The 23,265-nt window shown below is 43.3% G+C and overlaps 1 protein-coding gene across 7 annotated transcripts in view; it reads right to left on the bottom strand.

Moving 5' to 3' along the window:
* Positions 1–23,265, bottom strand: part of DMD (dystrophin) — a 6,826,337-nt gene that overhangs the window by 5,530,805 nt on the left and 1,272,267 nt on the right. For all 7 annotated transcript variants that reach the window (XM_078657819.1, XM_078657824.1, XM_078657821.1 and 4 more), the window contains exons 14-15: positions 12,719–12,820; positions 12,503–12,610 (exon numbers count right to left, since the gene is read on the bottom strand). In XM_078657819.1, the coding sequence (XP_078513945.1) occupies positions 12,503–12,610; positions 12,719–12,820 (210 nt within the window). The remainder of the gene's footprint in view (positions 1–12,502; positions 12,611–12,718; positions 12,821–23,265) is intronic.

Below are 23,265 nucleotides of genomic sequence, written 5' to 3'. Positions count from 1 at the left end.
TGGTCAGGCAATCAGTAATGGCCCTGTAAACACGATGATCCCCACCACAACATACCCGGGAAGTGGGGGGCCTATAATGATGAGCGCCTACCCGAATGTGGGGTGTCTACCACAGGCCCCAACAGCTAACACCGCCGTTAATTTGTCTGGGTCACCTAGTACTCGGATACAAGGGGGAGCTGGGGTGCAGACGGCAGGTCATCCAATGTTAGCATACAGCCCGTTAATGTTCGGTTCCGCATCAATGACCTTATCCCCATCTACGGGGATCACCTGGCACGTGCCCGCAGACATTAAGGAAAAGATACTTAAGGGCGAATACGTGGATGTGTTCGATCTCATTAATACAGGGGTGGCCTCAGGTAAAGCTAGAGGAGGTAAGGAAGGCGAGTACAACCAAAAAAAGGTATGGGTAGACTGGTCCATGAAGAATTGGATCACGGGATTTGCCATTTATGCCGCAATTATGCTGGAAAAATACCCCGGGTTGGGCCCTCAAATGATGAGTTACATATCCTTGATACATGGGGCGGCAGCTGAGTTCCCAGGCGGGGGATGGTTAAAATATGATAACAAGTTCAGACAAATGAAAGCAGTACACCCAGGGATAGCATGGGATCAGCGTGAGATCAATCTATGGCACACAGTTTTTTATTCTTCCCCTTCAACGTCCAAGACCAGTTCCCCTGCTCAGAGCCAGTCCTTTCGGAGTGACAAGGGGGCTGGAGATAAAAAACAGGCCTGCTGGCTGTTTAACAAAAATGAGTGCACCAGGGGGACCTCGTGTAGGTTTAAACATTGCTGTTCCTACTGTGGGGGAACATCTCACCCAGAAATCAGATGTTTCAAGAAAACAGGAAACCCAAAAGAGCAGTCGGCCCATACCACTCCAAAAGGGAAGCCAGCTAAAACATCCGACAAGCCTCCCAACTCCCATTAAACGACATGTTTTGACACACCTCCTTAGCAAGTATGACAAGCTAGAGGAGGCTCAGTTCCTTCTTAATGGTTTTACGTTAGGTTTCCGTATCCCGTCTTCAGCTACCCCTACCAGCGTCCCGTCTCGCAACCAGAGTTCGGTGCTTCAGAATATGGAAGCGGCGCAAAAGAAGATCATGAAGGAAGTTGCTTTGGGGCGGGTCGCGGGTCCATTCAAAAATCTCCCAAACCCTGATCTAGTCTGCTCACCCCTGGGTTTAGTTCCTAAAAAAGAGGTGGGTATATTCCGCCTTATACATAATCTATCAAGCCCCCCAGGTTTATCTGTCAATGACAAACTGGATCCAGATCTCTGCACAGTGCGCTATACAACGTTCGACACAGCAATTGGAAAACTGCAGGCTTTGGGTGAAGGAGCGTTAATGGCCAAGTCCGATATCGAGTCAGCGTTTAGGCTACTCCCGGTTCACCCGGAGGACACCAAGTTCTTGGGCTTCACTTTCAAAGAGAATTATTTCATAGATCGGTGCATGCCCATGGGATGCTCTATTGCTTGTGCAGTTTTTGAGACTTTTGCCAGGTTCTTAGAATGGGCGGTGGAGCAATTCCTGACCTCAGACAAATCTCATGCAGTTGTACACTATTTGGATGATTTTCTATTTCTGGGTCCTAAGGGTTCACAGTCATGCAGGAAGGCCCTGCTGGGCTTCCAGCACTTGGCTGAAGCCCTCGGGGTACCATTAGCAGCCGAGAAAACAGAAGGCCCTACTACATGTTTGACATTTCTGGGCATCGAAATCGATACCAGAGAAGGCGTGTGCAGGTTACCCATGTCAAAAGTGGCTGCCTTCAAGGCTGCGATTGATGACTGCTTAAAAGCAAAGAAAGTTACATTACACCAGCTACAAGTCTTGGTAGGGCAACTGAACTTCGCCTTGAGGGTCATACCAATGGGCAGGGCATTCTCCAGGAGTATAGCAAGGGCAATGTCTGGGCTTCGTGCAAAGCACCATAGAGTTAGACTCTCAGCTGACGTGAGGAGGGACTTGATGATTTGGAAGTGTTTCTTGCAGGATTTCAATGGCTCGGTGTTATGGCGGACAGCGAGCACCTCAAATGCTGACCTTGAATTGTTCACTGATGCAGCAGGGAGTGTTGGTTTTGGAGCTATTTTGGGCCCTAAGTGGTGCATGCAGTATTGGCCAGAGGAATGGGCACAACAGGGTCTGACGCGCAACGTCACTTTCCTAGAACTGTTTCCCATAGTGGTGGCTCTACATTTGTGGGGTGATATGCTCGCAAACAGTCACATTGTATTCTGGTCAGACAGCATGTCAGTAGTGATGGTGATCAATAACCAGAGAGCAACTTGCACATGGGTGCTGCGTCTACTAAAGGAACTTATATTGCAATGTCTGAGTCACAATGTGCATTTCACTGCAAGGCATGTCCCTGGGGTTGAGAACCAAGCTGCTGACGCTTTATCTCGTTTTAAGTTGACAGAATTCCGTGCGCATTGGCCACAAGCAGAGAAGACAATGACAACATTCCCAGCGGAGCTATGGAAGTTTGGTGCCCAACAGCCTCGGAGTTGATAACTGCATCCTTGGCCCCCAAGACTAAGAGTATGTATCAGAAGTCGTGGGAATGTTATCAGTTATACTTAAGGGGAGCGGGCCTAGTGGATGCCTTTGTACCCCTGAGCGTATTAGGCTTTATAGTACATCAGAAGGGGAGTGGGAAATCAGTGGCATTTATGGTGAGACAGCTGTCAGCATTGGCATTCTATGCGGGCTTAAAAGGGGTTGCAGATCCAACGAAGGACCAGAGGGTGAGGAGAGCCGTGAAGGGTTGGGAGCGCTTAACACCGGGTGTGAAGGACTCGAGAAGGCCTATAGATGTGGGGAAGTTGGTGAAGATTTTAGAGACCCTGCCGCTCGTTTGCTTCTCACTTTACGAGACTCAACTATTCAGGGTGGCGTACGTGTTAGCTTTTTGTGGAGCTCTTCGGATTTCGGAGTTACTCCCGGCCTCTAAGGCGGATAGGGATGGAGGTATAATGTGTACAGACATAATCGAGTCAGAAAATGTCCTGAGAGTCAGGGTTTGAAGGTCTAAAACAGATCCTTTAGGCAAGGGGACTTGGTTACAATTAGGCAGAGTAGCGGGGGAGTCTTACTGCCCAGTTAGGTTGATGAGGGAGTTCATGCAAACCAGGCCTCAAGGGGCGATGATAGAGTGTTGCTCCACAGGAATGGCTTACCCCTCACCAGATTTCAGCTCACAAGGTAGTAAAAATGACCTTGTCAAAGATGGGTGTTGACCCGGCCGACTTCACATCCCATTCCTTTCGTATCGGTGCAGCAACCATAGCCGCTGGCCTGGGGTTGCCTGAACAGACTATCATGAGATTAGGACGTTGGAAGTCAACATGCTATGAACGTTATGTGCGCCCGCAATTAGTATAAAAGCCACCCTCATGTCCTCCCCTTCCCTACTTTCAAAGGCTGTTCTCACCATTTCTTTCGATATTTACTCTAGGTACTACCTCCCAAAGAACCCAAATATGTTGGTGCGGCCACTCCTTTATTCGCAGGGCGGGGTTGATCTTCAAGGAAACGCTCGAAAGAAGGGCGCACATGGCACAAGGATGGGACCATCATTGGATAGGAATAGGTGGGCAGCACTTAGCTGACGTCCCGAATGATTTGAGGGCGGCTTTGGGCAGAGGCATGCCCTATCCCGATATATTCGTGTTGCACTGTGGGGGCAACGACATGATCCCGGCTGGAAGGAGAGGGGTGAAGGAGTTTTTGTTTACCACGCTCGCAGCAGTCAAGAATATTTTGCCAAAGGCTATCATATTATGGTCTGAAGTCATTCCGAGGCAGATATGGTCGCGGAACGCACCCTCGAAGGCAGTGAATAAATCTGTCAAAAGGTTGAACCAGTTAGTGGCCGAAATTCTTCAGAAGTCTAGCATTCGAACCATTCGTCACAAGCTAATACAAACGTCCAGGCCGGAGCTTTATGCGGCGGACGGAGTGCACCTATCAGAGGCGGACGCAGAAATATTTATACAAACAGTCTTAGGATCCATTTCCGAAGCTATGGAGGGCAGGGGGGGAGGACGAGTCCGCCAGTAAGCGCCTCGCCCTGTGGCGGGGTCCTGGACAAGAATAGCACGGGAACTTCTTTGGGCAGTGCCAGTTTTTACCTCTGAACAGGTTTTTAAATCATCATGGGCTCCGGGCTGGCGGGAGAGTTGGGGCTGACCTGCTGGTGGCCCTGGCTTCTTTAGCCCTACCCTGGAAGCCGCTGGTTGCCACAAGTGGTGGCAGATTGTTCACCTGCGACTCTGTTGACCGGAAGGTGGTTAACTTAAGGAGAGCAGGCTAACTTGGTTGTGGCCTGCTGGCGCAACCCGAGGGTCAACCAGAAGCCCATTGGAGAATGGGCTGTAAAAGAGTGAATATGTATATAAGTGTGAGTATCTTAATACAGTGATGTGGAAATAATTTTGACTTTTAAATAAAGAAATGGAGGTCAATGAAGTAATTGACCTGTTAACTTGTTTTAATAAATATGCACACTGCAGAAAAATCAAACAAGGCTCTGGTGTTTAATTTGAGAAAGGGCCTCTTAATGCGTTGGGGGGAGAGTGCACTTTGTATGCCATCTATCATTGCCTACCTCATTATTTCATCCACATTGTTGCACTGGTGTCCACGTGACTTTAGCTATCCGAGCTTGTTCCTGCATCGAATGTGTTTTTAAAGTTTCTTTCTTTTTTTATTTTCTCACTTTATTTCACACTGGAGCCTTTATAATTGCTTTCCATATTTGTGTAGTGTTTTTCATTATGAATTTTCTCCGATCTTCCAATCTTTCAATTTCTGACTTTGTGTCTAAATGAGTCACTCTAAGATCTGGGAAATTTTCCTTCCACTTTTTCTTTTTTTATTAATATTTGACACTTTGGTTTCTTATGGGGTTTAAGTGATTCTCATTAAACTTGCAATAGTCATGTAAACTGCCTTTTGTGAATCATTAGTTATGGGTATTCTGTTTACATTTTAGGATACCGTCCCCCTATGAAGGGCTTGTCCCGAAACGCATTAGGATATGTTTAACAAAATTAAATTTACTCGCTTACTTGTGATTGTCTAACATGATGTGAATGAATTATGAATAAGGTTCCCTGTTTTTTGTTTTTACAGATTTTTACAGATAAATACAGACAGAAAATAATGTTTCTGTCTGCATGTATTTTAAAAGTGGATGAAGTACAGAAAATCTTCATGCTGTCTTTCATAAATTATAGGCCAACAGCTGAGCAGATAAACAGCACGGAAAATTAAAAAACAGGATGAAATTTCTTTAAATAACTGCATGCGTTAACATACATTTGTGGTATAATGCTCATATTTACCAGTGGATGCACTGGTATGTAATATTTGGCAGCTTAAATAGCTACAACACGACCGACCTCAAAGTATGAGTGCGCCTCTATCAGTTAAATAAATATGGGGTCATTCTTTGCCTGCAGCCTTACGGACCGGGAGCTCTTACCTGACACTGCTGGACTTCACCTCGCTCCTGGGGCCCTGACGCTGTGGTCTCGCCGCTGCCGCTCTACTCCATCGCGGCAGGCGGCGGCTGGAGACTACAGCTCCCAGAGGGCTTAGCGGTCACTTCCGGCCACTTCCTGCCGCTGCGCGCCCGGAGGCGCTATTAAAACAGGACGCTCCCTCCGCGTCGCGGGACGCGCGCGGGCGTCGCCGGACTGAGCCCGGGCAGAGGGCGGGCCGTCTGTGGCCGTCCGGGGACGACCAGGGACGGGACGGGCCACCCCATTGGCACTACTTGTGAGTACGCCTAAACTGTGCCAATAGGAGTTTTTTCACATCGTTTTTAAAGTTGTTTATTGTATCCTCTGACCTACCACCCATCATGTCTATTCAATCCACTCTACCTGATAACTACTTACTGAAAGTGGTTACTAGAATCAACACGGACAGAAGGAAATCGTTAGGGAAAAGTCCCCTGCCAAACCCGCCATTGGATGTGCCCATGGACCCTAACACTGATGTCACCAACAACCCCAAGGACCCTGTGGGCATTGTCACTGCACTCGAACCTGATAACACTATCATTATTGAGGAGTATAATGAGCTAACTGAAAATATGATTGCACCAGAAACTGACCTAAGTCAGACCAATGAAGGTACTCCTAGACAGTCTATCAGGGCCACCAGACTTATGAGAGCGTGTAGGAAAACTGCCCCAAAACGGGGAAATCATCATCCTGGCAGAAAAAATAAAAAGGATATTATTATTGACAAGGAGAACACTGAGAATCCAGGGGATTTAATGAAAGATAGTTGCGTTACTATTAAGTCAGACCAAATAGATATGCTAATGAACAACATTGATGATAGACTTAAGATGATTGTAGAACCCTTGATAACCAAGATTGAGGGTCTGTGTGCAGAAGTTCTGAGATTGCGAGATATGGTGGACCAACATTCTGTTACACAGGAAAAAGCCCTTTTAATTATTAATGATTCAACACGCCCGAAAACAGTACCTACACAGGAAAGGGCACAACTATGTAATATAACTAGTTCCCGTGCTATTGCTACTGCTACTGCTACTGTTCCTACCAGTGAGCAGATACCCAAGGAGTTACCTGCAATGACAAGCCCATTAGTTCAGGGCATGGGTCAACCATCTCAGTTGCAGGGAGCAGGGCCAACTAGTGTAGCCAAGGCCGTCCCAAACCAGACGACCAAAGCATTATCTTCTATAAGTAGGGTGAAAACTGTACGGGGGCCAGTACTGGCAGCTACTCCAGCTGTTACCAGGGGGATAAACAGGGCCCCAGTGAGGAGTAATAAGTACCCCGTTGAACTTCCCCCCGAATGTGTACCCTATGTTGTAGTCCTAACGAACGTTCCGACTATAACCCAGGCCCAATTTACTCAGGAGTCGGCGGACTCCCTTAAAAACAAAGCGATCTCTTGGCTCCATAGACACTGTGGCTATCCAGTTGGCTACTCTGATCAAATCATCTCTATCAGAAGAGTCGACTGGATAGGTAACACAAGAAAGAACTGCGGGGGTGACTGCGTGATTATTAACTTTAAACATCCGCAACACGTTGCTACGGTCCTACTTAGAGCGGCCTCAATCACGCAGTCTGAGACAGATGTCGTTGCAAGACCATTGGGATATTTTTATAACCATCTCAACAGGTCGACATCTGTAAATAATGGGGAGGGCCTACATATTTTTAACAATCATCAACTCAATGTAAATAGATCCGGGATACCAAAGTTCTGTTTTGGTGGCCCCCAGGTGGGCTCACCTATTACACCGATGTATATGCCGAACTCGGTGCCCGGTGGGAACAAATTTGTAACGCATGCCCCTAATTTCCCCTTCGCATCTGAAAGTACCCTGTCTCCAGTTAATGGGATGTTCTACCAAGTACCAACTCAAAACAGATACCAGACACTGAGTTGTTTGGATCAAAACGATTGACATGAGATTGACCCAGTACAGGGGAGAAGTGATACTGGAGAAAAATCTACTTCTATTCCTGTAAATGAACCGGATAATAATGCAACGGTGGATTGTATGACTTTGGGGGGAGTGGAGGAAAATTCTATTCACATAGAGCTTTTAAATTTAGATGTTAACATGTCCGTAATTAGTGACGAAATGCCTATCGTCAATCATGATAGGGATAGGGAAACCTACTATATCGCTAGCTGGAATATTGCAGGGGTGATGGCCAAGGTGGAAAAATTGGGATGGAAAGACTTCATTGATTTATTTGATATCATCTGCCTTCAAGAAACTTGGTGTAAAAATTTTAAAGGCATTGATGGTTTTGTAACATACGAGCTTTCCGCTGTGGCTTCACCACATGGCAGATCCAAAGGAGGGTTGCTAGTGTTGATCTCTGTCAAATTACCAGTTTTAGTGAAAAAATATGTAAAAGTAGGGGTCCATTCACAAATTCTATGGCTATCACAAGAAGCGGGTAGAAATATACTTTTGATTAATTTCTACAATAACATATTTGATGGCACTAGGCATATAGTCATTAACGAGTTAGATAATGCTGTGTGTAATATTGCGAAAAATGTTAATGGTGTTTTTGAATATATTTTTGTGGGGGATTTTAATGTAGCGGTTTGCCCTTTGTCGTCCCAGAAATTATGTGGTGTGTATAATTATTCAGGGGAGGCCGAGGCTCATTTTCCTCATCATATGTATGGTGAAACTCTGAATAATTTTTTAATAGATCATGACATGGAAATCATGGAAAATGCAAAAAATGATCTAGGAGAAAGTATGCCAACGTTCAAAGGGAGGGGGGCAAACACGGTCATTGATTTTATATGCATGTCTTCTAACCTAATCCCCATGTGCTCTGAGCCCAAGGTGGTTGATGTAATGCTTAGTGACCACAATTGTTTAATCACCGAAACTAGAATTTGGAAACCTCCCAAGATTACCAATATGGGTACTGTCGCTGTCAACATCGAGCCCCATAGGGTAAATGGTGTTAGGTTGAGGTGGAAAGGAGAAAATGCCGTTGTAACATCAGATTCCATCATTAGTAGTTGCTTGATGGATATTTCGGCAATTCTCGAACAAGAGGAAACAGTGGGTGCCAGTATTGTTCACTTTGATAGTATTAACTCAACCATCAATAAGATGTTCACAAAAAAGATAGGGCACAAGGCTAAATTGATCAGGGGGTGTTTTGACCATGCTTGCTCGGAAGCCCGGAGAAATCTTAAAGAAGCTTTAGCAGTTAAACCGAGAGACAAGAGTCTAGTGATCCGACTTAGGCAGGATTTTAATCAAGTCCTGAAACGCAGAAAGGTGGAATTACAACAGGAAGCATGGGACAAGTTAAGCCAAGCCGCAGAATTAAAAGATTGCACTTTGTTTTGGTCTACGGTTAATAGCCCATTCCTCAAGGACGAGAAGGCTCCTGAGCTCACATCCAATGTGAGCATGGAGCTATGGATCCAGCATTTTTCTAATATATTTGATTCCAGTAAAAGACTAGTTTATGCTGAAAGTGACTGGCCTATCGTTGCTTTAAATATCACTGTGAACGAGGTCATGGCCAGCATAAAAGCTAGTAAGGGAGGGAAGGCACAAGGCCCTGATGGGGTACCCATAGACGTATATAAGACTGCCCCTGAGATCTGGGGGCCACTGCTGGTCAAGTTAGTTCTAAAATACCTTCTACCTGGGTAGAATCAATAATTATCCCTATCTATAAAAAAGGAGACCGGGGCGATGCAAAAAATTATCGTCCAATATCCCTACTGGACTCATCGGTTAAAGTTATGAGCCGGGTCCTTTTAGTAAGATTAGAGGAATGGGCAGAGGCTAATGAGATTTTAACTAACAGTCAGTTTGGGTTCAGAAAAGGACGTGGCACAATCGAACAGTGTCTGAATTTGGAACTTTTGGCTGGAAAATATACCCAGGCTCAGAAAGGGTCTCTATATCTTTGCTTTGCTGATCTAAGCAGTGCTTTCGATATGGTAGACCATGCTATACTATGGGCTAAACTGATCGAAATAGGAGCCCCCGCTGGTATAGTTTATTTTTTGGCCCGCTTGTATGCAAAACTTAGTACCAGTGTTCGGTATGGACCAAATGGGGAATGTACGAGTAGATTTGACATTGGGAGAGGAATCAGGCAGGGGTGCGTTTTAGCACCCCTACTTTTTACACTCTTCATCAACGAGGTGGATTCAGTCCTGAAGACAGTTAAGGCTGACGCACCTAGAGTTAACAACCTGAACATCCCGGTGTTACTCTACGCGGACGACGCTGTGCTGCTGTCCAGGACCCCGTTGGGTCTTCAACGCCTGATAGATAAGTTTGTGCACTTCATCAAAAACAGGTAGTTGGTGATTAATAGGTCTAAAACCTATGTGATGGAGTGTAGGTCAGGTCGAGCCAAACCGAAAGTTAATTCTCACTATTATATCGAAGGCGAACAAGTTTTAAAAGTTGATAATTTCTGCTATCTAGGCATTAACTTCTCAAAAAATGGTAGCTGGGATACTGAACATAAAGCAGTTAAAACCAAGATGATTAGGAGTGCCAACGGGGTTTTTGTATTTGCCAGGAAGTTGGGGAACAGACGCATCTTGGATATGCTAAAAATCTTTCAATCCAGATGCTTATCTGCTGCCCTGTATGGTGCAGGAGTTTGGGGTGTGACATCAGCCGGGTGCCTCCAGGTGGAGGAGAACAATTTTCTGAAAAGGCTCCTGTGCTTACCCAAATCTACCTCTAACATCTTGGCTCATAAAGAAACAGGGATCCCCTTTTTGAGTGATCTAATTTTGTTAAGACCCCTATTATTGAGGCGCTCCATCTGGCTGAATGAAGGTACCTCATTGAATAGAGCCATCATAGAGGATTGCCTTTCTTTGGACCAGCACCTGATGATCCCGTGGATCAAATATAACATTGATAATTTTCAAAATGTTTTTGGTTTCAATGTGTTTAATGATCGGTATTGCGCCTCTGTTATCTCCAAGTCTACCTTGAAAACGGTGTTTTTGAATTTTTGTGAGGAGAAGCGTGCTTTAGTAGAACTAAATCAATCCACTTGTAAACTGTACAATAGCTTGAATGAGTGCACTGGATTTCATCCATATTTGAAAGAGGTGACCAGAGCCTCGCACCAGTTTGTACTAACCAGAATAAGGATGGGAACTGCACATTATCTGGTTGCGTGCCCAATTGTAAAAGTACGCCCCACTGGTCCATGTGCTTGTGACAACAAATCAGAACAGAGCACTATGCACTTTCTCTTGTCTTGCCAATTGTACAGTGAATTACGGAAATTCTATCTCAAGCCCATCCTAATAAGATTTCGAGTAAGAACAATCATGGACTCTATGAAACTGCTTTTTAATTTGCATCATCCGGACATTTGCTTCTTCACAGCTACCTTTGTACTTAAGGCCATAAGTGCTAGGAAAAGCATGTGCTTTTAATCATTCTTAATTATTTATTCCATCCCGCACTGGAGAATTAATGTATCATGTGTTTGTGTTTTTATCTTATTGTGAAATGTATGTATATGAAATTGTCTGTGCTTTTATGGACATGTTTTCTTTATGATCCGAATAAAGCTTTATGAAATGAAATGAAATAAATATGGACATTTACAGTTCTACAACTTCATTAATACGTAAAACACAAAATAATTATGGATAAATACAGATTAGGTGTCTCAAAATATGGATAAATACAGAGAGAAAAGTTAAAAGATAAATAACATAAATACGGGAGCCCTAATTATGAATAATGGATCAAGTAAACAAATACATTTTCATTTGAAAATCATGATGCGATGAATAAATATTAAATATTGGATGGAATTTACTCAGGAGTGCTAAGTGGGGACCTTTTTCTTGTTTAAGACAGCGCAGACTGTATGTTTTGATATACCATAGTTTAAAATGCTGCACTCTGCAAAAGAGATATTGGTCACTGAAAAAGATTTTGAAATGTGGTCAAAGTTTGTCGATTCCATCACTCAAGTATGAACAAACAACTGTGGTTGACTTATATATGCTCCTTTACTGTCTGGCTTTGACGTATTATTGGCACTTTAGGCGTAGTTTACCCTCCTCAATACTTTGACAAGAAAGAGAGATAAATGCCATTTTTGTGTATTTGGCACGAATAGCAAGATGCCACAGAAAGGGCAAGGATTTTTTTCTATCTTATGTTGTTGGCAAGGAGAGATATTTGCAAAAATGTAGTCTGGAACCAAGCTTCATTGCCTGCAAATATTTATTCTATAACTAAACAGCACTAGTGAAATAAGAAGGTTGTTTTAGAGATATGGTTATGAGAGTGAAGAAAAGAAAGATTTTTTTTAAAAGAGTGAAGAAAAGAAATTTTTTACGAACGTCCTTTGATTATCCCTTTCCTCTGAAAAGAATATATGAGGGGATGGTAAAGCCTTTTCGAGATGGCTTATGTCAGTGACAGAGAGCCAGCCTATTGAGAGGGTTTTGTTAGAAGGTTTCTTTCTGAAATAGATCTCTGAAGGTAAGACGAGGACTAAAAAACACGCATACAGTGAGAAAATGTACTGAAGATCAAAAAGGTGAGTTAAATTTGCGAGCACCATGTCTGCTACATCACAGACACCTTTATCTAACCTTTTATTATGCTGAAAAAAGGCAACAACCAAATCCTTGAATCAGCGGACACTAGAAAGTGGGGACAATATATGTCCCGATCATTACGGTAAAAAAAATCAGTGACTGTGCAACCCGTTCGTGAAACACGTTCTTACACACAATCCAGGCCAAAGTGTCAAATTGTACCTGTGGTGCTGACAGAATAGTGAATGTTGAGACACAATAATCAGCAAACAAACATTCTGTATAGATGTCAAATGTAATGGCATTTTATCTATAGAATAGTTGTTATTACGTTTTTAAATATTAAGAATCCATTTGTGAGTAAATGAGAAATAAAATGTACATACTGCCAGCTTTCTTCGACTGCTCAGCATTTCATTTTGATCTTTAAAGTTAGAGGTAGCGATGCTGCCACTTTCCACTTCTTTCTCTGTAAGCCACGAATCAAACATACACTAAAATAGAGAAAGATAATTCAAACTTTGGTTAAAATCAATAACGAACGTAATTTACCACTCAATATTTCATCATAAAACAGAAAAACCCTAAAAGCTGTCGCGTACCTGCTCGTCGGTAAAATGTTGCCACTTGAGAAGGATGTCTTGCAGAAGTACCCATCGCTCTTCAGTCCATCTGCAAATGGTTGCCCACCGGTCCCCGAGATGCTGTAAGAACATAACCCAAACAATACTATTAGAAAGTAAACGTCTTACTATTCAGGATAGTTAACATTGTGCAATATCCTTCATATCAACGAGGATCTCCAGCAAAGCTTGCTTTCTGTCACTGACGGTTCGGTTGCTTTTTCCGTGTTACCAAAGCTGGTCTGGTTGGATTGGCCACATAAATTCACATCTGCCTTCCTTACATTCTGCAGAGGTAGTGCTCTCTCTACGTTACTTGAGACTATCTGAACCAGTATTCTTACTGACACAACTAGAGTGGAGTGGTGTGGCTCACTGGTTAGAGGCAGCAGACCCGGAAGCAGGAGTCGGCCCGGGACCAGGGTTCAATTCCCGACGCGGCAGGGTCGTGGACCAGGGTCAGCGGACTCGATAATTCTCGCCTCGGTGCCTACTCTAACCAGGAGTCCCACTCGGCAACTCTGGGCATTAGCTTGCCTAATCTCCACAATGGCCCCATCAATGCCGGGGATGCCTGGCTTCACCTTGGGAACTCCCAGCAAGGGACCATCCCACAGGGAAAGCCAGGATGGGTTCCCCAGCGGTATACCACGCCAGGATACTCTGGTAGTAATTGAGCGCGTTACAAAACAGTTTATAACATAACAACTACTACACAGTCATCACAACTGTTCTGGAGGCCTCTTCCCATCAGACAGTCACATGCATCTACCTCCATATATCAAATGAATCTGGTCTTTGGCGCTCCAATATAAACCCCATTCGTCCATTAGTAGGGAGAGAATCCTTTTTAAAGACAATTTGTCTATTAAACTTCAAAACACAAAACGAAATCACCAACAGTTAAATCAAATATTGTTTAATAGGGACACAAAGCGGACTAGCCCGATTTCATGGTCTAAAATGAACATATTTTGCTTAAAGGTCAATGGCTACTTGCCTTGGGTGAGTAAAATACTCTATAAAAACGGGTATTAATAACTTTCTACAAATCTCCAAGAATAAAGTGCAGTCCATTATCACATGGGAGATTGAACACTTGAGGGCATATTTGTTAAAGGTGCACGCATTGCTGGGCAGCAAGAAACGTTGCTGTGTTGCTTTGTGTGAACAGGAGAGGGCTGAAAAGCACCATACCTACTAAAATATGATGCTCGTCAGCTCTCTCCACGCGCTGGCGCACTTGAGGCTGCCTAATGCCAACACAGGCATCCTTGCAACGTGCCTGAATTATAGGCAGGACTCTTTTTGTGTATTGCATACAATCTATCTTAACCGCATGCGTGCGGCGGCTATTTTTGCGCTGCGCGGCTTTTTTCAAAAAGCAGCGTTACATGACGAGCTCAGCTCGTCATCAGCGTGCGAGCGGCGCAACTGATGATGAGCTGAGCTCGTCATCTGCGCCGAAGTGGTTAAGAGGTCATTTCCATGTGTGATGCAGGATGCATCATGTATAGAAAGAGGTAGTACTGAGGATAAATACAAATATTTTTCCTCGTCATCCACAAATCATGGAGCCCTAATGAATACAGGGCTGACTTCATGTTTGAGAGCCATGGAATTGAATTAAATTGGCAGCCTTCCTAACATCCTTTAAACTGTCAGCATATTGCTTAAGTTCAGGAGTGGTCCACAGTCGCCTCAAGTACAATAAGGGCCGAAAGTCAAATTTTACACGTGACCCTAATAACTCCTAGATCACAAAACAACGCATACAACCCAGTGCTGGTTGGGAGGGAGATCAGGTTCCTAATTAACTTGTTCTCAGATTTTACGATGTCATGGTGTTTGGAGAACCCTCACAGCTCAGCCATGTACAAGGCTGACCTGAAACCCTTTGCTTTGTAGATTTTGAGTGCAAGAGAAATGGGTTTAGTGTAAGATGTTGAAAACTCTTTTAGTACTGCACTTACTTAAATCTTCAGCCATGTGCTTGGTTTGCTCAACTGACATCAAAAGCAAGGCCACTAGGTCAGTTTTATCGAATTGTGGAGCACAGATTTTTCGCCTGTGTACGTTTGTAAATTTATCATTTCAAACATGCAGGAGTGATAGCATGAGAAACAGAGTGTGTCTGCTAAACAAAGGGAGAGAAGTAGGAGATGCGAAAATGAAGTAGAGCTGCATGAAAGAGAGAAGGAAGAGTTTGAGGGAGGTTATGGCCTCAGAGTCAGGAGGAAGAGGTGTCTGATAAGGATTAATGAGGTAAAGTTGGATTTAAGAGAGGGTGTCTGTAGTCAAAGTTTTGTGAGGGGCTGATGTGAGAAAGTCAATGTAGAGTGTGTGTGAGACAGACAGCAAGTTGATAAGAGAAGATGTGGTTACAAGAGAACGTTAGAATTTTAAGAAAGTTTTGAGCAAAGTCTGAAGGTGACGATAGTGAGGAAGGGAGTCAGTCATGCGTATGCTGTGAAGTGGAGGAAGGAAGATAGAGGGTGTTAAAAAATGAAGAAAGATGGGATGTGTGAGAAAAAAATTGATGTAAGGGTAAGCTGAGAATATGCGAGACAGAGAAAGGGATGAGGAGGCTGAGAACGGTGAGGGTGTGGCAGCCTATTTAGGGAGTGTGGTGAATCAATGCTGTTGGAGAGGAGATGTGGGGAAAGAGAGGATGTTGTGTGATAAAGAGAAGAGTGGAGGGACATTTTTTTGGGCCAATGGGAAATTCTACCCCCACCCCTACCCACCTGCTGGGACATTGACAGGGATGAGGTGGTGGAGATGGCCTACGCGGTCTGCCTGGAGCCCAGGTGAGGTGGGAGGAGGTCTACTAACCTGCCCATCAGAGGCCAGTATTGTTCTTCCCCTTACCTATGCCCTACTGGACTCTGCACATGCTCACAACCCTGCAGTGCGCACTGTCTGCCACTGCAAGCTCTCCGGCCATGTGGCCTTCTGCCGAGTTAATAGGAAGGAGAATGGGGTGAAAGAAGGTAAAGAGTGAGGGGCCAGAGATAGAAGGAGCAGAGGAGAGTTTAAAGGGGAAAAAAAGAGACAGAAGGGGTAAGTGCAGACAAAGATGGGTAGGAGATTGAGACGGCTATGGAAAGAGTAACAGAGGTACGGAGATGGCAGATTAGAAATAAAAAAAGGGTGATAGTAGAGAATTATAGGATACCTTAGGGGTAAAGAGAACGGGCAGCAAGAGAAATCAATATAAATCAGAGAGAAGTGAGTGGGGGAGGGATCGCTAGATTAGAGATGTGAAGATTGATAGAGAGTATTTGTCTGCTTGTTTGTGTGCGTTTGCCTGGTTGTGTGTATGTTTATGTCTGACAGAGAAACTAAATCAGATAGGGAGGGAATCAAGACACCCAGGAGGTATTGAAAAGAAATGCATCTAACAGTTGTTATTATTGATGCTATGCCAGTCTCTCTCGTGTTTGCTAGACAATTATGCTACAGTGTTGCTGTAGCAGGATCTCACTACATGGATGTTAGTGTTCAAGCGTGAAGACATCTAGGGCTAGATGTAGGTAATTCATATTTACCGACTCTTAAATACCGAATTTTACCGATTCGGTATTTAAGAGTCGGTAAATATGAAGGGGGGAGATGTAGGTATTACAGAATCTGTAAATACCGAATCGTTAAGATTCGGTATTTACCGAATCTGTAAATACCGAATCGGTATTGCCCATTGATTCCTATGGGCCTTGACGCCCATAGGAATCAATTGGCAATACCGATTCTGTAATTACAGAATTGGTAAATACCGATTTTAGCAAGGGTGCAGGGGGTGTCACTTTGACACCCTCTAGCACCCCAAAGACGGGCATGTGTGCCATGTGGCACACAGACATGCCCTAAGGGCATGTCTGTCTGTCACATGGCTAGGTGTGCATGCACACATGTGCATGCACACCTGGAATCGGTATTTTACGCCCCAATTGGATTGGGTGGTAAAATACCGATTCTGTAAGGCCTCAGGGACTCTGAAGAGTCCCACCTACATCTGGCCGCTACCGAATCGGTAAAAATACCGATTCAGTATTTTACAGATTCGGTAAATTTACCGATTCGGTAAATTTACCGAATCTGTAAAATCTGACCCCCTACATCTCAAGATGCCAAATACCACCTACATCGGGCCCTTAATTCCTACAGAACTGGATTATGGGAATTTTGGTTCACAGAGAAGTACCCTGAAGTTGTGTGTGAAATAAAAACAAATGTTACACACCTGTTTGAACTCTAACAGCTAGGGTTGTATGCTCTTCTAAAAGTTCCTTTGAAGGAGTAGGGCAGATTATGAAAAGGACATTTCATATGAAGATACGAATAACTGCTGCATATGACGAATGAGATCTACAGCAACTGTATATGTTGCTAAGTATAGGTAATTGCAGGTTCAAATTATGTTCCTTATTTTGAAGTTCTACACAAGTCAACTCAAAACTGTTCTCTTCTTCCACAAAAGGATGTAAAGTGACAAGGTTTGAGTAAGTTATTCTTAATGTTGGCGGATGTTTAAGTGTAGATCTATGTAGCAAGATATTTATGTTTCTTTATGTTTGGTTTGCAGCAAATTCCAGGTCTTTGTCAAAGCATGAAGGGTTAGTTATGTAGAGTTATTGCTAAGGTATTATACCATTTCACAATTGCAAGTCATGGTCAGTGGTCCAATGAAAAGTTACTTAAGGGATCTCTTTGTTGTGTAGAAACCCACTACAACGTGCAGATCTCCTTGACCTAGAAGTTTGGTAGGTAGAGCTTGTTGTCCTGAATCTCAGTTTCCTCTCTAGTCCCATTCCCCTTTTACCGCTCCGATCACTGGTATACTGTTCCATTGGCAGAGACGAGAGATGGAAAGGAATATTACTTTAATTGGTCTTGCACAATATGGTTCCATGGGATCCCACAGTTAAGGTTTATAGCCACGGGGAGCCCTGTCTGGCTACAGCTTCCAGTACTGCCTCAGTGGACAATTCCGAACATCTAAAAAGTGCTTAAAGTTTGAAAGTAAAGCCTTAGACCAGGGCAAAGCAGCAAATATACCATCAGGAGCTGTGCCCCACTGAGAGCTCCTGGCACCAAGACTGAAGCTTCAATGGGAGCTTGATAATGGCATAGCCCTCTACAAGGTATGCTCAGTAGCTTTAGCCTCTTGCCTTGCTCCATTAATAAAAGAAAAACAGAGTAACTTAAGTCTCAAGTAAAAACTTACACTAGCATGATCTGCTTGATCTATGTGACCCTTGCTTTATTGTGGGAACCATGACATTGTGCTCATCCCCCAGTCAACTTCAAACTGTGACTTTCAGTTGGTGAATTTGTTTAATTCTTTTTGCCATAAAACATTACAAATCCATATCTCTGGTTGTCCTTATCTGATGTCAACCTTTTTGCTCATTAGATTTATATTGAGTTTTCTAAATAGGTTTGGGGATTGTATTGTTTTGTGTTATTAACTTTAGTGCTGTTTAATACTACTTGATTACAACACCCATTTTTCTGAAGAACAAACTGATGCATGTGCCACACAAATCAGTGGCTAAGAATAAATTATCCCGGAACTCTGTTATTTCCTAAACAGATGGTGTTTAATAACCTGGTACGTACAATCCCTTTTTGAATCAATAACTCAATTTCTGGCACTCTTTCTTGCCAATAGCACCATTAACCACAAATCCAATCTAGGCTATACAAGAGGAACTGGGGCACCTTCATACCCAGCTGAAAAATACAAAGTCGATTCCATTTGTAATAAATCTAGACCTCTTTTTCAAGCAACTCAAGACAACATGTAATCATCTCTTCCTCCTGCAAAAATGTTAACACTTACTAGGTCATTTGTATTTCTGAATAACAGTCCAAACTTTAGTCTGCTATGCTCAATGTCCTAACCAACATTATACTTCTCCCCTAACATTGCCCCTAAAAGTCCAACTACTTAACACAAGAAGATAGACATTTGATAGCATCACTCTAAATTTGAACTGAGCCTGCACCATCTTCAATGCCAGCTGCATCACCTGAAAGGCCCATAGATACGGTACTCATACATACTTGAACAAGAAACGAGCCACCTCCGTGAGATAGGAGGAGCCAGGTAAAGAAGGCAAGAAGGAAAACGTAGGAAGGCAGACCTTTTGTAGAAATGCTTTCAGGACTTGTCATAACATTCTAGTAACATCAAAAATGGTACTTCCCATCTGCAATTCTGGGAAGAATTGTAGATGTATCTCTTCAAAGGACTGTATCACCCAGATCAGTTGGAATCTCTGTCTACCTTGCCTGATTATAAATAATCATAATCCTATCCTTTCCTCACAGACACTTTTTAACACCCTTGCATTCCAAGTAAATCTAAGTTATAGAAGCCAAACAGAAATACAGCAATATGTGCATCTTTTGCCTTTAATGCTTAATGACTTAGCCCTGAAAACTGGATTTTGCAATTTTCTTAACAATCACCACCTGTAAAGTAAATACATTATTGGTCTTCCAACCACTCATTCTTCAATAACGTATTCTAGAATATTCAAATTACAATAAATGTGTAATCCTGTTATCTCCTGGAATAGCTGTTGGAATTCATGCAAGAGTATGCCTGGAAATGGAGCGTAATGCCCATTACTACAGTAAAAGTGCCCCAAACGGGAAGCACATTTTCAACTTACTCAAGTCAATAATTAGACATGCCATACAATTAATTGTCCTTTCCCACAACAATTTAGAACAACAATAAAGTCTGGTGCAGAATGATAGCCGATTTATTCATTTTTAAACTTGACTAGTCTGGTAAAATGGCTAATATAAGTAAAACAGGCATCTCGTTAAAACAAATACCCCTACATATCCGATGTATCCATCATGCTCCGTTGGAGGCTTACCACCATGTGCTGACCAAAAGCCCACTCAGTCAGTCAGTCGGTCAGTCAGTCAGTCAGAATATCTTTATTCGACTTATTTAAAAGCCATACAAAGAGGGGAAAAATTTAAAAACATTTCATACAAGGTTTTTCTTCCTCTTTCTTAAAAAACAATAAATACGGACAAACAATTAAAAATATTACAGACAGTCAAAAAAGTATTAAATTCAAAGATGAGTATAAATGGTAAAACATTTGCTTTAAGGCGAATCTAGGCAGACAGCTTTCACCCTTGAGGCGGCTACCAGAAAATTAGCTATACAAAAAGTGATGTGGGGGTTAGGCAGTGATTGTAAAAAGAGCAGGGCCGGTCTCACTTGAGTGAAGCCAGCCTCTTTAAGAATGGGCAACAAGTATTTTTTTCTTGGCTCTGAATACAACCCACAAAACATAACAAAATGCATTGTATCTTGTACAGAAAACTGATCGCAGCTACAAGGCAAGGCTAGTTCCGGCTTCTGCCAGCTTTTAAAAGAGCCTAAATAAAAATGTAACAAATTAAATCTAAACTTAGTTAAGAGGAACCTATGGAAAGGAATTGTAACGAAACCAAGATAAGGTGCAAGTGAAAAAGAGTTAACAAGTAGGCAATGTTCCCTTACTGACGGTTTCGCCAGTTCACATTCTTCACGGCATGCTTCCTTCCTTCCCATGAAGGACTTCTTTACAAAATCAATGTCATGTATCTTAATATTCTCAGGGGAGAAAAAAAGCTCCGGACGTCCCAGATCTAAAAATGCCTTAGCCAAGTAGGCTAACCAAGGGATCTTATTAGATTTGTCCAGGGACAGGACGTCAGACATGATTTTGTGATTTAATGGAAGTTCTTCATTCATCCACATTTTCAGCCAAAAGATCAGAGGGGCCATGCTCAGCGTGTCAGACAAAAAATGTAGGCCCACTTCTTTATGGATGGAGTAGGTTGGGGTCGACTGTGGTACAGAAAGCAGGGTTCTAATGAATCTATTCTCTGCTCTCTGGATTGGTTCCAAGTTTACATGCCCCCACAACGCGGAACCATATAACGCAATGGCCACAGATTTACTCTTATAGATGTTTAATAGAGCTTCCATAGGCCTAGCCCCTAGCCTACCAGCAAAGCCCAGGAGTGCTGATGATGATCTAATGACAGCCAGCCTCTTTGCTCTTACCTGCGGGCCCCAGGTCCCTTTCTGATCAAACAATACGCCTAGATAGGGAAATGTAGATACCCTGGAAACAGTGTCCCCCCTACATGTAAATGTTTTATTTCTCTTCTTACTGCACTCACGCCCCACCACCATTGTATGTGACTTGGTTACGTTTACCTTAAGATCCAATCGCTCCATAAACGAACCAAAGGCATTCAAAAGGTGCTGAAGGCCAACACCCGTGCGGGCGATCAGTACGGCGTCATCCGCATACAGGAGCACCGGGATTTTAACGGCTCCTGCATGCGGGACGTCGGCTTCCTGCTCCCCTAGGTGTGCGCCCAAACCATTGATATAAATGGTAAAGAGCAAGGGGGCTAATATACAGCCTTGCCGTACCCCCTTTAAAGATTTAAAAAGGGGGGTACATCTACCCTCATTTGTTACACGGACGGCTGCAAAGAGCTCTTGGTGCAGAGTGGCCATAAACGTGACCAAGGCCTCATCAATGCCCATCTCCAACAGGATGGCCCACAGCTTTGACCTATTAACCAAATCAAAAGCAGAGGAGAGATCCATGAATGCGAGAAACACGGACCCCTCCTTGGCCACGGTATATTTGGAGATGAGCAAGTACAAGTTAGCACACTGTTCAATGGTCCCTTTTCTTTCTCTAAAACCATATTGCAACTCAGACAACCCGCCACAGCTCTCAACATTTTCCCTCAATCTAGATAAAAGGACTCTACCTAAGATTTTTACAGATGAATCCAAGAGGGATATAGGCCTATAACAGGCGGGATCATCCCGCTGGCCTTTTTTAAAAATAGGGACAATGGTGGAAGTGTCCCATGAGGCAGGTGATGGGTTGCCATTGACTGCATTGAACACATTTGCCAAAACCTCTGCCCACAGTTTTGGCGAATACATAAAAAAGTCAGGAGGAACTCCATCGGGACGGGTGCCTTATGCTTTGTAGTAGCCAAAATAGCTTTTTCCACTTCTTGATAGTTAAAAAGGATAGGACGGGCGGCTAAGGGTACCAACGGAACACCTTTAATTGCTTCATCATTATCCCCGTATACATTTTTAAAATGGGACAACCATTTTTCGTCGGGGATAACACAGTCCATAGATTCATTATTATCATCTGAGAAGAAGGGCTGTTTAATAATCTCCCAAAATTTCCTACTATCCTTCAGGACTGCCACTGAAAGGAGATTTTCCCACGCTTCACGTTTAATGGTGCCCTTTCGTTTCTTTAAGGCTAGCTTATAAATTTTCCTTAATCTGGTGATCTCATCTTTTACCCTAGGAGTATTTTTTAGGGCTGCCAGCAGTGATCTGTGGGCTTTAGAACATGCTGAGTCAAACCAGCGCTTATTTCCTGGGATTCCTTTTTTTGGCTTGACTAAAAGATCCTGTGACACCTGGCCACATATTGCCTCGAATGCCTCTACAATTTCTTGGCCCAGCGCACAAGGATTTTTACAAATCTCAACCTGGTCCTTGATCTTAAGAAAGTTTTCTGCATAAAATGTTTCCGGGACCACCTTTGCCCATTTCACGCGCCTGCCTTGGTCAGAAATCCTCAGAGGGTGTACGGGCCTTACTATCATTGGGGATAATCCCATATGGACTCCCCAAGCCACTTCGAGTACTACCGGGTTATGATCACTAAAGTGTGTTTGTACTGTACGATAGTCCATAGCCCGGTTTAAAATAACTTGAGAAACAAAGATATAATCTATTATTGTGCCTTGGTGGACACCAATAAAAGTTGGCAGTCTGGGGCCACCATCTGGTTCGTGCAAGTCGAAGTTAGCAAGAAATTCTTCTAACTCCTCTCCCTCAGTAGTGTGTTCAAAGTGGGGACCCTCTAGTCCATCGTCCCCATCATCGCTACTTCTCCTACAGGCTAAGTTACATGGATGAATATTAAAATCGCCTAATAAAATATACTCAAAGTCGTACTTTGTATTCTGGCTGGATAATTTTAAAATGCTATCTAAATTAGCGATGTTACATCCTCTATGGTCACTGTTCCCTGAATTGTAAAAGTTTATATATATGGTCCTGCTAGTGTTGTTGATCACTCTTTCTACCATTAAGATGTTATGGGAATCGGTGCTAATCTGCCTACAGCTACCCTTCAGGTCTAAGGAGAACAGAATTAAAAGGCCTCCCTTAGCTCTCCCCATACGACTGGGAACAGCTGCTTTGGTAAAGCTGGTAAACCCATCCCACCAAAGATTGGCGGATGTGTCCCAGGTTTCCTGGAGAGCGATAATATGGTGGCCTAAAACAAAACTTGACCATGCCTTGTCCTGTCGTTTCGCGTTTAGCCCCGCTATATTCCAGCTTATCATCTTACAAGAATCTATAGATGTCTTAGATTGTGAGTACTGCACCAATACCCCCTCAGCTGCCCGTGACAGTTGGGTCCCTTCATTAGTTCCCA

This window comes from Lissotriton helveticus, chromosome 8 (assembly GCF_964261635.1).
Source record: "Lissotriton helveticus chromosome 8, aLisHel1.1, whole genome shotgun sequence".
Lineage (NCBI taxonomy): Eukaryota > Metazoa > Chordata > Amphibia > Caudata > Salamandridae > Lissotriton > Lissotriton helveticus.
The sequence above is the reverse complement of the archived record's forward strand: the minus strand, read 5'-3'. Positions and strand labels throughout refer to the sequence as shown.